The 16,873-nt window shown below is 40.0% G+C and overlaps 1 protein-coding gene across 2 annotated transcripts in view; it reads left to right on the forward strand.

Annotated features, from left to right (window-relative positions):
* Positions 1-4,753: 4,753 nt before the first annotated feature.
* IQUB (IQ motif and ubiquitin domain containing) overlaps positions 4,754-16,873 on the forward strand; it is an 82,055-nt gene continuing 69,935 nt past the window's right edge. Inside the window, exons 1-3 of one of the 2 annotated variants that reach the window (XM_027539117.1) lie at positions 4,754-4,921; positions 11,445-11,857; positions 15,331-15,465. In XM_027539117.1, coding sequence (XP_027394918.1) covers positions 11,449-11,857; positions 15,331-15,465 — 544 coding nt within the window. In that variant the 5' untranslated portion in view covers positions 4,754-4,921; positions 11,445-11,448. Of the gene's footprint in view, positions 4,922-11,439; positions 11,858-15,330; positions 15,466-16,873 lie in introns of both variants that reach the window. The other variant, XM_027539118.1, reaches the window with a different exon arrangement.

Genomic DNA, 16,873 nt, shown 5'->3' on the forward strand with positions numbered 1-16,873 from the left:
TCTGTGTGACCCCATAGACGGCCGCCCACCAGGCTCCCCTGTCCCTGGGATTCTCCAGGTAAGAACACTGGAGTGGGTTGCCATTTCCTTCTCCAATAAGAAGTGGCTAATAACTTCTAAATAAAAACATACAAATAAATTTCTCCAGTCCCCATCAATAATTGAATTCCTGTATTACATTCCCACTTTGACTTTGTCAAGGAGGAAGACATTTTCCTCTGGTCTTCTAGGTTCTTCTGACTGGTCTAAGACTTAAAATGACATGACATGGAATGGCAGTGCTCGAGAGTCACACAAGGGACCAGGCTGAAAATAAGGACATTTCAACACATGCTTTTTATAAACACAGAGACAGAGGAACGGGAACATGCAAAGCACATATAGAAACATGAGATAGAAAAAATTAAAAAAATTCGGAACATACTATAAAGCTCAAGTTTAGCTTGCTATGCATACTAATGAATTTTCCAAATGGTCTTTCAGCTTACATTAGCTGCTCAATTTTTGTTGTGTGCTTACATGAAATGTATAGTGGATTAGCTTCCTTCTATACACAACTAGCTGAAAAGTATCTTAGGGATTTCTCATAATCTTCAAATATGTTGGTTTCTTTTTCAAGTGAACATTTTAGCCATTTTTAAAGATAAACATTACTATTATGATAGAACATTTCATTTAACTTCTTCAATAAGAAAAGGAGGCTTAATTCATTTTCTTAGGGTAAATTCCCTGTCTAAATTATAAACTACAAAAATTTTTAAAAATGGAAAGTTTTTTCATAACTCATTTGCAAGTAAAACCTGATTGCATTGATAGGAGGCTGTTTATGGTCTTTATGGCACTTTAATGTGATTATGAATATATTTTGCCACAGAAGTATTAATATATTTGATTCGGGAGTATTTCCCCAGACCCGTTGAACGTTTTAGAGAATATACAGTATATATCTGTGTGTGTTTTAGTCACTCAGTTGTGTCTGATTCTTTGCTACCCTGTGGACTGTAGCCCGCCACCAGGCTCCTCTGTCCATGGAATATTTCAGTCAGGAATACTGGAGTGTGTTGCCATTCCCTTCTCCAGAGGATCTTCCCGACCCAGGGATCGAATCTGGGTATCCTGCATGGCAGGCAGATTCTTTTCCATCTGAGCCACCAGGGAAGCCCAGTATATATTCATATTACCATTCAAAATAGAGTAGGAAATGGAACCCCACTCCAGTATTCTTGCCTGGAAAACTCCATTGGCAGAGGAGCCTGGCAGGCTGCAGTCCATAGGGCCCCAAGAATCAGACACAACTGAGCACACCAAAAATCTGAAAGAACCAGATTTCAAACACATCTGTCCCTTAAGGTTTCAGAAAAGGGACTATGTATTTCTAGCCTCTTAAGCTCATGAAGGTATTATGATCCAAATTCAGTTCATAATGGTAATTTCCAAAGAATAATTTTCAGGTCCTTGGCCTAAATTCTTGTAATGCTTTTTTTCTCTAATTCAATCATTTACATCAAACTGTATTTTAGCCTGACATAACAATGGGAATATTTGGAAATGCTTGATTTCATAAAGCCACTAGATGGCATCTTTGTAAAACTAAAAGAAATGTTTATTGAATAAATAAAGGCTGAGATAAAAGCGGATTCCTATTTCACAAGAAACAGTGGTAAGTTATTTTGGGCAATAAATCCTGAGAAAACTGCATAGATTTATTGTGAAAAGTAAAATGGAAAATGGTATTTTGAATTACCTTTCCATCTCCAGAACTGAGGGTCTTTTTTCTGATTGGTTATTTTCAGCTTGCATTTACATTTATTTTGTATAACCAAACAATCATATACTTGTGTATCTATGTGTGTGTATATATACATGAAAGTGAAAGTGAAGTCGCTCAGTCCTGTCCAACTCTGCGATCCCATGGACTGTAGCTTACCAGGCTCCTCAGTCCATGGAATTTTCTAGGCAAGAGTACTGGAGTGGGTTGCTATTTCCTTCTCCAGGGGATCATCCCAACCCAAGGATCGAACCTGGGTCTCCTGCACTGCAGGCAGACGCTTTACCATCTGAGCCACCAGGGAAGCTCATATATATATATATATATATATATATATATATATATATATACACACACACACACACAAATATATGTATGTGTATGTGTGTGATTTTGATGTGCTTTGCAACCTATGTAGACTACCTGGGAAGCCTACCAATTAAGTTAGGCTTATATTGTAAAACTGAGTTGTATAAGATTGCCTCCATCAGTTCAGTTGCTCAGTTGTGTCCGACTCTTTGCGACCCCATGAACCGAAGCTCGCCAGGCCCCCCTGTCCATCACTAGCTCTCGGGGTCCATCCAAAGCCATGTCCATTGAGTCGGTGATGCCATCCAACCATCTCATCCTCTGTCATCCCCTTCTCCTCCTGCCCCCAATCTTTCCCAGCATTAGGGTCTTTTCAAATGAGTCAGGTCTTCACATCAGGTGGCCAAAGTATTGGAGTTTCAACTTCAACATCAGTCCTACCAATGAACACCCAGGACTGATCTCCTTTAGGATGGACTAGTTGGACCTGCTTGTAGTCCAAGGGACTCTCAAGAGTCTTCTCCAACACCACAGTTCAAAAGCATCAATTCTTCGGCGCTCAGCTTTAGAGTCCAGCTCTCACATCCATACATGATCACTGGAAAAACCATAGCCTTGATTAGACGGACCTTTGTTGACAACGTAATGTCTCTGCTTTTTAATATGCTGTCTAGATTGGTCATAACTTTCCTTCCAAGGAGTAAGCATCTTTTAATTTCATGGCTGCGATCACCATCTGCAGTGATTTTGGAGCCCTCAAAAATAGTCAGCTACTGTTTCCCCATCTATTTGCCATGAAGTGATGGGACCGGATGCCATGATCTTAGTTTTATGAATGTTGAATTTTAAGCCAACTTTTTCACTCTCCTCTTTCACTTTCATCAAGAGGCTCTTTAGTTCTTCACTTTCTGCCATAAGGGTGGTGTCATCTGTATATCTGAGCTTATTGATATTTCTCCCGGCAATCTTGATTCCAGCTTGTGTTTCATCCAGCCCAGCGTTTCTCATGATGTACTCTGCATAGAAGTTAAATAAGCAGGGTGACAATATTCAGCCTTGACGTACTCCTTTTCCTATTTGGAACCAGTCTGTTGTTCCATGTCCAGTTATACAGGTTTCTCGAGGCAGGTCAGGTGGTCTGGTATTCCCATCTCTTGAAGAATTTTCCACAATTTATTGTGATCCACACAGTCAAAAGCTTTAGCATAGTCAATAAAGCAGAAATAGATGTTTTTCTGGAACTCTGTTGCTTTTCCAGTGGATGTTGGCAATTTGATCTCTGGTTCCTCTGCCTTTTCTAAAACCAGCTTGAATGTCTGAAAGTTCACGGTTCACCTATTGCTGAAGCCTGGCTTGGAGAATTTTAAGCATTACTTTACTAGCGTGTGAGATGAGCGCAATTGTGCAGTAGTTTGAGCATTCTTTGGCATTGCCTTTCTTTGGGATTGGAATGAAAACTGACCTTTTCCAGTCCTGTGGCCACTGCTGAGTTTTCCAAATTTGCTGGCATATTGAGTGCAGCACTTTCACAGCATCATCATTTAGGATTTGAAATAGCTCAACTGGAATTCCATCACCTCCACTAGCTTTGTTCATAGTGATGCTTCCTAAGGCCCACTTGACTTCACAAACCAGGATGTCTGGCTCTAGGTGAGTGATCACACCATTATGATTATCTGGGTCATATGTAATCTTACATCCTTTTTAAATATAAACAGTGTTATGTCAAAGGCAGCATAGAATAGTGGTTTAAAATGGAGGTTGTGCTGTCAGACTGCTTGGGTTTATTTCTGGCTCCTCCAGCAAACATCTCTGGGCCTTAGTTTCCTTCTTAGAAAAAGGAAGCTGATTGCAGTTCTTCCTTAATAAAATCTTTGTAAAAATTAAATTAGAAGTATAGGTAAAGTATTTAGCAACAAATAACACAATAAATGCTAGCTATTATGAAGCACATGAGGTATTTTTTGCTAAATTTACATTAGAAATAAAATTGATCCTTTCCCTCGATGATACGTGCTTCTTTAAAAACCTATAAGTTCAATTGAAGGAATTTATAGTGATAGAAAATAATTCTTTTATAATCCAGTGATTAACAATAGCTTTGCTTCTTCAGACTTAAAAGAGGAATTATTTAATAGCGCCTATCTCCCTTTTGTCTTTGGCTGCCAGGGAAGCAAGAGCCAAGTTCCAAGTTTAACAAAAGCAAGTAGGCACCTGCTATTGTACCTGCCTAGGTCTTCACTTCATTTCATAGTTATATTTCCTCTAACCTTGATTTTTCATAAAGGGCAGATTGATGTCAGTATTTGTTTTGGAGAATCGTGCCATATCACAAGTATGAAAAGACATCTAAGAGAGTGGTTACTGTCAGAACCAGTTTAGTATCTAGGTAATGCTGCTGCTGTTGTCACTTCAGTCGTGTCCGACTCTGTGCGACCCCATAGATGGCAGCCCATCAGGCTCCTCCGTCCCTGGGATTCTCCAGGCAAGAACACTGGAGTGGGTTGCCATTTCCTTCTCCAACACATTAAAGTATGAGTAGGTAACAAACCCCTTCGCTCCCTCACCCCGCCCCTCCCTCGGCCTCAGTCCCTCTCTCCGCCCCTTCTCTCCCTGGCTCCACCCCTCCTCCCTGTCTCCGCCCCTCCTCCCTGTCTTCCCCCAAACCCCCACCCTTCCAGCGCGGGCACCGCCTCTTCTCGCGGGAACTGTGTCCTAGTGGGAGGGGGTGGTACCAGGACCGTTGCTAGGAAACGGCCGGTAACAGAATTCGGCAGATGTGGACTCTGCTTTCTAGGAGCCGGGGGAACCGCTTCCACTCGAGTAACTGCGTTTGTTGGTCAGGTAGGAGGATAGGTTCTGGCTGCCCTCTACTGGCCCGATCCCTAGACCAACTCTGAGCGGGTGGCTAAGGCGCCGGACTCTGAGGGCTCTGTGAGGGGTGAAGCAGACTGGGCCATGGGGACTGGCCAGTCCGGAATGTTCCACCTTTGCCTAAAAAACTGTGCAAAGCATCCCATCACTTGGTTCCTTTTCTGGCTCCGGATCTATAATTTGGGAATGGAAGTAGCAGCATTAGTCTAGGAGGTTACCTCACCTCCAACCCCAAGTGCTTATCATGGTTAATAATAGAGAAGCAAGACGTGTGTGCAACCCAGGTTTCGTATTAGAAACCGTTTAGCCATCTTTGTGGCCATTTACAGTTTTTAGTAAGTAGAGTGCTTCCAGACGGAGAAGGCAATGGCACCCCACTCCAGTACTCTTGCCTGGAAAATCCCATGGACGGAGGAGCCTGGTAGGCTGCAGTCCCTGGGGTAGCTAAGAGTCGGATACGACTGAGGGACTTCACTTTCACTTTTCACTTTCATGCATTGGAGAAGGAAATGGCAACCCACTCCAGTACTCTTGCCTGGAGAATCCCAGGGACGGGGGAGCCTGGTGGGCTGCCGTCTATGGGGTCGCACAGAGTCGGACACGACTGAAGCGACTTAGCAGCAGCAGCAGCAGCAGCAGCAGCAGCAGCAGCAGCAGCGCTTCCAGACTCTCCTCTTTCACTTCTCTCCATCTAAGTCTTTGCTGCACCTCTTAAAAAATTTAAAAACGCAACAAGGCTATGTGGTAGAAGGTTATGACCAACCTAGATAGCATATTCAAAAGCAGAGACGTTACTTTGCCAACAAAGGTCCATCTAGTCAAGGCTATGGTTTTTCCAGTAGTCATGTATGGATGTGAGAGTTGGACTGTGAAGAAAGCTGAGCGTCGAAGAATTGATGCTTTTGAACTGTGGTGTTGGAGAAAAGTCTTGAGAGTCCCTTGGACTGCAAGGTGATCCAACCTGTCCATTCTAAAGGAGATCAGTCCTGGGTGTTCTTTGGAAGGAGTGATGTTATGGCTGAAACTCCAGTACTTTGGCCACCTCATGCGAAGAGTTGACTCTTTGGAAAAGTCTCTGATGCTGGGAGGGATTGGGGGCAGGAGGAAAAGGGGACGACGGAGGATGAGATGGCTGGATGGCATCACCAACTAGATGGACGTGGATTTGGGTGAACTCTGGGAGTTGGTGATGAACAGGGAGGCCTGGCGTGCTGCAATTCATGGAGTCGCAAAGAGTCGGACATGACTGAGCGACTGAATTGAACTGAACTGAAAGCTGGATCCTTGTCTTACTACTTAAGCTTAGATATAGCAACGAAATATACATTGTAGGTGAAAGGGGAACGTTTTTGTATGCAGTCAGAGTATTTTTTCTTTTTAAACAGTTTTTAAAAGATGATAACATTTACGCTTGAATACATAATAATACAGTAAAGAAAAAGTTCAAACAGTAAAGAGAATGATTAAAAGTTTAAACAGTAAAGAGAATGAACAGTGAAAATCTGCCTTCCACCCATGTTCCCCAACTCCCTGCCCTCCAGTTCACCTTCCAGAGTGTTCTGAGCATATACAAATATGTAGTTGTGTCTGTAACATTGTATATAGTGGCATGTGCTTTTGTTGGAAGTCATTGAAAGGACATGACCGGGGGTTTACTCACTACCCAAGTGGGCAGTTGGAGACTCTTTCCCCCTCCAGTCCTTGGAATGTACCTTCCCCCATTGCTCCTCAATGAGGGATGTGTTACTGAGACCAACGAAAGTGTATACTATGGCTGAACCCAGTTAAGGTCTCATAAACTCTTAGAATTTTGGCGGTGGATGTTGAGATTTACTCTCTTTAGGCTGTCCAAGTCAATCCTCTTTGTAAGTTTCCTTGCTACTTAACAGTCTGAAGTGGTCTTCCTCTTTCTTCAGTTATCCTTACCTGCTGTGTACCGGGCTCACTTTGTACTTTACCCAGAGAATTCTAGAGCTTTCGAACCAAGAGCTTTGTTTTTTCCACCTAAGGGAACCATACAGTAAGTAGCCGTTAGAACTGGCTTCTTAATTTAGCATAATTCACTGGAGAGTCACCCATGTTGTTGTATCAGTGGTTTATTCCTTTTTATTGATGGGGTATATTCCATTTTATGAATGCATCATAGTACGTTTATTCATTCCTCAGCTAAGGAATGTTTGTATTGTTTCCTGTCTTTGGTGATTAAAAATAAAACCTTTAATAACTTTTGTGTTGGGGCTTCCTTGGTGCCTCAGGGGTAAAGAATCGGCCTCAATGCAGGAGCTGCTGGAGATCAGAGTTCAGCTGATCCTGGGGTGGAGAAGATCCTCTGGAGGAGGGCATGGCAACCCACTCCAGTATTTTTGCCTGGAGAATCCCATGGACAGAGGGGCCTGGCAGGCTACAGTCCATGGGGTCGCAAAGAATCGGACACGACTGAGCACGCACGCATATGGACATTTTGAGTGATTGTAGGTTTTCATTCCACGTGAGTAAAGGATACAGAATTGCTGGGTCATATGATTAATATGTGTTTAATTTTACAAGAAAGCTGACGGTTACCTCAAATGCTATATCCATTTTCATTTTCACTATCAAGATACAAGAGTTTTCCACTCATATTTATACTCACTGGTTATTGTTGAGCTGAAATTATTTTTGGAATAATTTGGAATCTCATTGTGTTTTGAAGTTTCATTTCTCCACTGACTAATGATATGGAGCATCTTTTCATGTGGTTGTCCTTGGGGTCAGGATTAGAGTGAGGAAACTGAGGCAATTAGATTGAAAATTTTAGGTGGCATTTATTCTCAGGCACAAAAATACATATAGGGCAGAGCAGATGCCTCATTTGTCTCAGTCTTGTCCTGGCCCTGCTTCTTTGTGTTTTTGTGTATATTCTTTGGTGACTGATCTGTTTAAATCTTTTATTCATTTTTTTCCACTGGTTTTTTTTTTTTTTTTTCCTTACTATTGAGTTTTGAGAATTCTGTATTTATTCTGGATCATGCTCGTGGTTAGTCGCTTAGTCATGTCCAACTCTTTGTGACTCCATGGACTGTGTCTCCTCTGTCCATGGAATTTCCCAGGCAAGAATGCTAGAGTGGGTAGCCATTCCCTTCTCCAGGGGATCTTCCTGACCTAGTGCGTGTCTCCTGCACTGCAGGTGGATTCTTTACCATCTGAACCACGAGGGATGCCCCCATATATTCTGGATATGAGTCTTTTATGAAATATGAGTTTTGCAAAAAATTACATCTGAGTATATGGTTTGACTTGATTCTTCTAGTTGTCTTTTTTGAATAGCAGAAGTTATTGATTTGTTACTATTGCCATTTAGAAGATGCCATATTGGCCATTTTTTGTAGGGAGAATGACCCACCGGATAGAAAGCATTACCTCAGATTCTCCAAAAAGGGCAAATAATTATGTTGCTAGGAGTTAAGCCTTCTTTATGCTGCTTTCTTTCTAATCAGGGAACTAAACTTTGTTATAGGAGGGAAAAAAAAAAAAAAAATCCAAAGGAAGATTTTGTGTGTGTATGGGTGACAGCCTAAAGAGTTTTCTTAAACTTCTTAAAAACTTGTTCAACTTTGTCTCATTTCATTTTTTTCCTCCTTAATTTTCTGGAATTTTAAAACTTTATTTCAGTTCGTTTATTGGTTCTTGAAATTTAACTATGCATATTTAATTTAACAGTATCTAGGATTAAGACTATCATATCTCAATTTTGTAAACAATATAAGGAATTGATAATAGTTTATTCTCATCTTTCCCTTCCCAGTTACCTGTTATTATTGTCTCATATTTTAATTTTCAGCTGTTTTTATTTTGTGTTGACAGTATTTACTTGGGCTTTCCTGGTGGCTCAGACGGTAAAGCGTCTGCCCGCAATGTGGGAGACACGGGTTCGATGCCTGGGTCTGGAAGATCCCCTGGAGAAGGAAATGGCAATCCACTCCAGCACTCTTGCCTGGAAAATCCCATGGACGGAGGAGCCTGGTAGGCTACAGTCCACTGGTCGCAAAGAGTCGGACACGACTGAGCGACTTCTCTTTCACCCATAGTAGTGGTGAAGTCACCCAGTCGTGTCCGACTCTTTGCGACCCGTGCACTGTAGCCTACCAGGCTCCTCCGTCCATGGGAATTTCCAGGCAAGAATGCTGGAGTGGATTACCATTTCCTTCATCCAGAGGATCTTCCCGACCCAGGGATCGAACCGGGATCTCCCTCATTGGGGGCAGACGCTTTAACTTCTGAGCCACCAGGGAAGCCCGGGTTTACCCATGGGTTTATGATTTATTTGTTTGCCTTTCCTTCTTGCACTTCAGACTTACACTTGGCCCGTTTTACTCCTCCTCAAGCATATCCTGTAAAAGTTCCTTTGCAGCAGATATCTTGGTGATAACTTGCTTGTAATGTTTCTGTTTTTCTCCTTTAAAGGTAGTTTTGCTGTGTGTACAGTTCTGGGTTGGTATTTTCCTTCTTTTAATTAGTCCATTATTGCCTTGACTTCTATTTTTCTGATGAGAAATTTGTAATGATTTCATTTTTCTATCCTTTTCATTAATGCTGCCAGATTAATATGACTCAAAAAGAAGATGATATGTCCTCTATCACTGTTTGTTTTTCAGATCTTGTCTTTGTTATTCTGTAAGTTATAACACATAACTATATACATAATTATGGCAATGTTATATAACATTGCTATGAATTATTTCTATTTATCTTGTTAGGTATATTTTTATATTGTGCTTCCTGGACCTGTAGATTCATATTTTTAATTAGTTAAAAATTTTTTTCAGCCATTAGCTTTTAAAATATTTTCTTTCTTTGTTTTCTTCTAGGACTCCAATTTGCCATATGCCAGATCAGGGGCTGGCAGACTTTTTCTGAAAAGGGCTTCACAGGCCACAGGCAGTCTCTGTTTTACACTCTTTTTTGTTTTTTATTTTAATAGTACAAAGCTATTCTTAGCTCAAAGCAAGATATTAATAAATGCTTAGAAATATATGCTAGACTTTGTTTCTTTCTTTTTTTCATGGCCCTTAATGTCTCATATTTTTCATATCATATCTCTTCGCAATATTCTACATAAAATCTTTTCATTTATCTTTCAGTTTACTGATTCTCTCTTCAGCTTTAATGCTGTATTCATTAAATTCAACAAGTATACATTTTTATTCTAGGTATTCTTTTGTTTTTTTAATTTTTCTTTTAAAAAAAATTTTCTCTGCATAAGGATCTATGTTTAAAGTAGGAGTTCCAAACATAGCTTTCCCATCTCACTACTGTTTCAAGTTGTAATCTTCCCTGTGCTGCTGCCACAGCAATCAGCCTCAAGTCCCCCTTCCTATCCCCTCTTCCTGGCAGCGTCTGTAGGCAGGCTCCTGGCCACCCTGGGGCCTCAGTGCTCAGCTCCTGCCTCTGAAGCCTGGCTCTGGGAGGCTCTGGCCCACCCTGGCCCAACCTTCTGTATACTGTCACACTGACTCTCAAGCCAAAGCCCTTGGTGGCTGTGGCTAAGGCCTTAGTGAGCTCCAAGATCAACCCACATTTGTTTGTTGATGTGTGTTTTGTGGGCAGAGGTCACTGGACACCTCTGCTAGAGTTTGTGAGAGCAAAGCTGTATAGAGTGTGTGTGTGTGTGTGTTAGTCGCTCAGTTGTGTCCAATTCTTTGCGACCCCATGGTCTGTCCATGGAATTCTCTAGGCAGGAATACTGGAGTGGGTTACCATTCCCTTCTCCAAGGGTCTTCCCAACCCAGGGATCGAACCCAGGTCTCCCGCATTGCAGGCAGATTGCTTACCATATGAGCTACCAGGGAAGCCCAGTGTATACTTTCCAGCATATAGTTGATATGGAGATAACAGGTTTCTTGATGCTTCTATTCAATTGTAAGGCAGAAGCATAAATCCTATGTTAGTTTTGTGTTAACAACAACAACAACAAAATGTTATAGAGACCTCACTGGTGATCCAGTGGCGGAGACTCTATGCCCCCAGTGCACAGGGCCTGGGTCTGATGCCTGGTCGGGGACCTAGATCCTGCCTGCTACAACTAAGAGTTCGAATGCCACAGCTAAAAGATCCCACATGCCACAACTAAGACCCAGTGCTGCCAAATAAATAAATGAATATTTTAGAAAAAGTTACTGAAAAAAATTTTCACAAGAATTGATTGGTCATTGAATAAGAGATGACAGTATATTTTAGAATGTTTTAAAATTATTTTCTTCACAGAAGATTTCTCTCAAATTTATTGTGTTTTGAGGTTCTCTTTTTGGTATACATTTTTACTTTCTGTGGTGTTTTAATTAAAAATTCACCAATGTTTTTTACCTAATGCCATTACTAAGAGAATATTTAAATATATAATGAGCCACATTGTAGTATATTATAAGCATTACTGTATACCAGCAATTAATTTTATATTTGGTGTAGAAGTTTTGTGTGTAGTGAATATATTTATTTATTTATTTTTTCAGTTCAGGACAATGTCTGACCAGGAGGAAGAAGCTGATTCTCAGAATGCTGTTGACTCATCAGAAGAAAGAGAGGATGCTCTGGGGTCTATCAATATTCCAGTTCCCTTGGAAGAGGTTCTGGAGTCAGATCGAACTGAAGACTATGGATCTGAACTAGATCCATCTAGTGGAGGCCGTGGAAAACGTGTTGACCTGAGTGACCAGAGCGTTTCAAGCCTGGAACTGAATGATGTCGGGCAACTCATGGACGACGTTATGACAGCTAAACAAGCTGAAGATGGTGGAGGCTCTCTAGCGAAATCTGGGAGTGCAGTGCAGTCAGCCAGACCATATTCAGAAGCGTCTCTGACATTTATGGAAAAAGTAAAGGCTGTGAAGGAATCTCTGAGAATATCAACGAAAGATTCTTTAGCAACAGGTATTACCTAGGGAAGACAGACTATTTTTTTTTTTTGCCTTGATTTTTGTTTTTTGCTTGTTGACTTATTTTATACTTGATATTACTTTCCCACTCCCATATCCTATTCTGTGGCTGAGCCACACGAATCTTTTGTGTGAAGCTTCTCCTCTATGCTGCAGTATTTACTTTCCTTAAATAAAGGAAAATCAATAAATTCTAAAGTAATCGTTAATCTGTTTTTCCCAAATAAAATAGATTCTTTAAATGTTTAGGGAGAAATTTTTGAGTATAATTGTAATTCTTTCGTGTGCCATTTTGGAATTCATTCTACATAGCTAGCAACAGGTGGGATGGGAACTTGACACCGTATTTTTCTAGTTTCTTCTATAGTGCTCATTCCATATATCTTGTTGCTCTTATGTATTTCCATATTTCTTAGTGTTAACTTTATATTCAGCTTCAGAAAAGTCATTGTTGTATTTCATTATGGATTAATATTAAAGACATAATGTTGATGGCATGGCATTTAGAAGTTATTACTACATTGCTGGTAGCAAAGCAGAAGGGGAGCAGCAAGAAGGTGGGTTACACAGAGAATTCTACTTGGGTGGTAAAACTGACATCTCCTTCTCCTCATTGTTCATAAGTTTTGAGAAAGTTTCCATCCATAGAGTGGAGAATATGGGTCATCACTTAACAATAACAGCAGCTTAGTCTGGCTGGTAAAATGTGGCTTCCAGGGAAGTATTAGCTCTTGGGTGGTGTATCCCTCAAGTAAAGAATATAAAGGAGGAGGAGGAGAAAGTAATCAAGCTCATTTATACCTAATTGATGCTGTTATCCCCCAATTTCATTATCTGGTATAAATTTGGGCATCATTTTTTGATATTTCTTCAATTATGATTATAGTTTATAACAAACACATGGTGCTTTAAAGAAGTGGTCTTGGTCCTGTACTTTCTGAGGCTCATAGATTCCTGAACACAGTTTCCCTTCCCAAAGCTTAGGAAATCACTGCCATGAAAAGTTTCGGTTCAGTTCAGTTCAGTTCAGTCCCCCAGTCGTGTCTGACTCTTTGCGACCCCATGAGTCACAGCATGCCAGGCTTCCCTGTCCATCACCATCTCCCGGAGTTCACTCAAACACTTCCATCGAGTTGGTGATGCCATCCAGCCATCTCATCGTCTGTCGTCCCCTCTTCCTCCTGCCCCCAATCCCTCCCAGCATCAGAGTCTTTTCCAATGGGTCAACTCTTCGCTTCAGGTGGCCAAAGTACTGGAGTTTCAGCTTTAGCATCATTCCTTCAAAAGAACACCCAGGGCTGATCTCCTTTAAAATGGACTGGTTGGATCTCCTCGCAGTCCATGGGACTCTCAAGAGTTTTCTCCAACACCACAGTTCAAAAGCATCAATTCTTCGGCACTCAGCTTTCTTCACAGTCCAACTCTCACATCCATACATGACCACTGGAAAAACCATAGCCTTGACTAGACGTACCTTAATTGGCAAAGTAATGTCTTTGCTTTTAAATATGCTATCTAGGTTGGTCATAACTTTTCTTCCAACGAGTAAACATCTTTTAATTTTATGGCTGCAGTCACCATCTGCAGTGATTTTGGAGCCCCCCAAAATAAAGTCTGACACTGTTTCCACTGTATCCCCATCTATTTCCCATGAAGTGATGGGACCAGATGCCATGATCTTTGTTTTCTGAATGTTGAGCTTTAAGCCAACTTTTTCACTCTCCTCTTTCACTTTCATCAAGAGGCTCTTTAGTTCCTCTTGACTTTCTGCCATAAGGGTGGTGTCATCTGCATATCTGAGGTTATTGTTATTTCTCCCGGCAATCTTGATTCCAGCTTGTGCTTCTTCCAGCCCAGCGTTTCTCATGATGTACTCTGCATATCAGTTAAATAAGCAGGGTGACAATGTACAGCCTTGACATACTCCTTTTCCTATTTGGAACCAGTCTGTTGTTCCATGTCCAGTTCTAACTGTTGCTTCCTGACCTGCCTATAGGTTTCTCAAGAGGCAGGTCAGGTGATGTGGTATTCCTATCTCTTTCAGAATTTTCCACAGTTTATTGTGATCCACACAGTCAAAGGCTTTGGCATAGTCAATAAAGCGGAAATAGATGTTTTTCTGGAACTCTCTTGCTTTTTCGATGATCTGGCAGATGTTGGCAATTTGATCTCTGGTTCCTTTGCCTTTTCTAAAACCAGCTTGAACATCTGGAAATAAAAGTTTAACATATATTAATTGTAGAACTTTGAACCCAGGAAACAATTAAAATAGCCTTCTGATAATTTAACATCTGTAAGAGTGTTCTTGAGAAAGAGCTGTGAAAATAAGCTTAAAGAACCTTAGCATCAACAATACCTTGATACATTTCATGCTAGTATTACAGATAAATGTCTCACAGACCTTTATGAGAACTGTCATGTCAGGCATCTAGAAATATACAAAACTGTTTTGGTTTGAAATGTGTACTCTTCATTCCATCTTACTTATTACATCTTCCCTATTAACATATAAAGTTTGTAGATGTAAAAATAAACAGTTTACATCATAATAATTTCTGTACTTTATTTCCTTCCTACATTTTGTGAACAGATAATCATTTTATAGTAACAATTTTTCTCAATTTTTGACACGTAAGTAGCTTGATTTTTATTTTAGAGTCAGAAGTAAACCACATAATGTCTATTTTTTTGTGACAAGTAGATTTGTGCATAGTTATTCCAGATATTTATAATAAACAGTGATTTTCTGTTTTGCATTCTGCCAGCTACAGACATAGATCAATTATGGAAAGAAGAATGGACTTAGATGATCTTTTGTCATTGCAAGGTCAAAGAACATTTTCTCTGAAAATTTCCCTATTGGTTTTTCTTAACTTCATGAATACGCATTGATTTCCTGATGCCTGTTATCAATATGTAATCAAAGCATGTACATTTCTAAGTTCAGGTCTCAGGTTCTCCCTTTGTAATACCACACAAAAACGCTTGATTTTTCTGAGATATTCTCTATGTTGATATCTGAATAATATGTACCAGATATTGGGAATCTTTAAAAATCTTAAATGATTTTAAAAGAATCTTTAAAAGCATTTTAGTCTCATTTCCTATTTCTCATGGTATTCTGGGTGAGGAGGTAATCTCAAACATGCACAGATCCTCATAGTAGGCAGTGGAAGAGAGAGCTGAACTTTGAGCTGGAGCTGCGGGAGCAGGCATTGACCAGTGATGCTATTTCTTGAGATAATGGATTGATTTTCAAAGCAAAAACGTTGCAAATGAATGTTTGTCACTTCTCCTCCTAGAAAATGAAAACTAACTCTTATCGTGGAGGCATGATGGGAGACATGCGGAAGCAAATTGCATTCCTTTGATAACAAATTGTCCCATAATTCTCTATCTGCGTGTATACTATATGATGCTGACCCTTGCATTTAACTACTACTCTTTGTTTTCTCTTTTTATCTACAGTAAAAGTCATACTTCTTCCTGTGGGCCAGGAAATTGTAATTCCCTTTAAAGTTGACACTGTTCTAAGATGCCTGAAGGATCATTTTTCACCCCTGCTAGGTGTCCCAGCTTTTGTCCTGCAGATAAGATGTGCAGGTAAGCTTGGAGGCTAATAAAACTTACAAAGACTTCTTTAGTCTTAACATGTAAATAAGCAAGATCTTTGATTTGTAAAACTAAATATCTCGATGTTTACTGTTTGAACATTATACTGCTGTTATATACATTCTTTCAGTCAATGAATTATTACTGAGGACAAAGTTCTAAATACTTTGCTAAGAACCAAAGATAGAAAGAAACATGAAATAAAATCCCTATTTTCAAGTTGCTCGTAGACTAGGAAGGAAGAAGACGTATGCAGTGGTTACTACACATTGTGCAAATGTTTTAATGGATATGTGCTCAAAAAAATCTGTGAGAACAAGGAAGAAAAAAACTGGGAGATTCTAGAAAGCTTCATCTAATTACAGTGATAATACTTGTGTTAAGTCCAAAAGAGGTGAGAAAACCTGGGTCTTTGAGGAAATGGTAAGAAGTTTAGAGGTACTAGAAGTAAATTATTTTTGGAGAGTAGGAGGAAATGAGTTTTTTAGAAAAATAAATGATGAATGAGCATGTATAGAAAGGGAAGAGGACTGAAAATGGTGTATCTATCAGTCTTCTATACATTAAGGTCAATTCAGGTTCTGATGATGTTCAAATTTATTTATATTTTGTGGGCAATATGGAGTACCACACCTTATATTAGCCTTGTATCATGACAGGCTGTAGTCTTAATAACTGTGATAGAATTAAACGGACTGGCATAGCTCAGTAAATGTTTCTGTAGATTATGCCTACACAGATCATGACATTTTGTTTTTTTAAAAGTTTTCATATTAAGTTACAAAGATGCCACAAAGTTTCTAGGGCAAAAATAAGAACATTTGTTGGGGGAAATTCTAAGTGCTAAATAGGCATAAGCCATACCTATTAAGTTCTTCCTCCTTGCCAAATCAGAGAAATTTCAAGATTATTTTTAGAAAACTATTATAATGAATGTGCTCCAATAGTAAGATGTCAGTGTATTCAAACAACTGGTTATTAAAGTTTGACAGAGGAAACAAAGCTAAAATTTAAATAGTTACTGTAACGATGATCATGTAAAGATTATATTGATGATGATGGCTAATTCAATGAGCTTTGGATCACAATAAACTGTGGAAAATTCTGAAAGAGGTGGGAATACCAGACCACCTGACCTGCCTCTTGAGAAACCTGTATGCAGGTCAGGAAGCAACTGTTAAAACTGGACATGGAACACAGACTGGTTCCAAATAGGAAAAGGAGTACGTCAAGACTGTATATTGTCACCCTGCTTATTTGACTTACATGCAGAGTACATCATGAGAAACTCTGGGCTGAAGGAAGCACAAGCTGGAATCAAGATTTCTGGGAGAAATATCAATAACCTCAGATATGCAGATGACACCACCCTTATGGCAGAAAGTGAAGAAGAACTAAA

Source organism: Bos indicus x Bos taurus, chromosome 4 (assembly GCF_003369695.1).
Source record: "Bos indicus x Bos taurus breed Angus x Brahman F1 hybrid chromosome 4, Bos_hybrid_MaternalHap_v2.0, whole genome shotgun sequence".
NCBI lineage: Eukaryota > Metazoa > Chordata > Mammalia > Artiodactyla > Bovidae > Bos > Bos indicus x Bos taurus.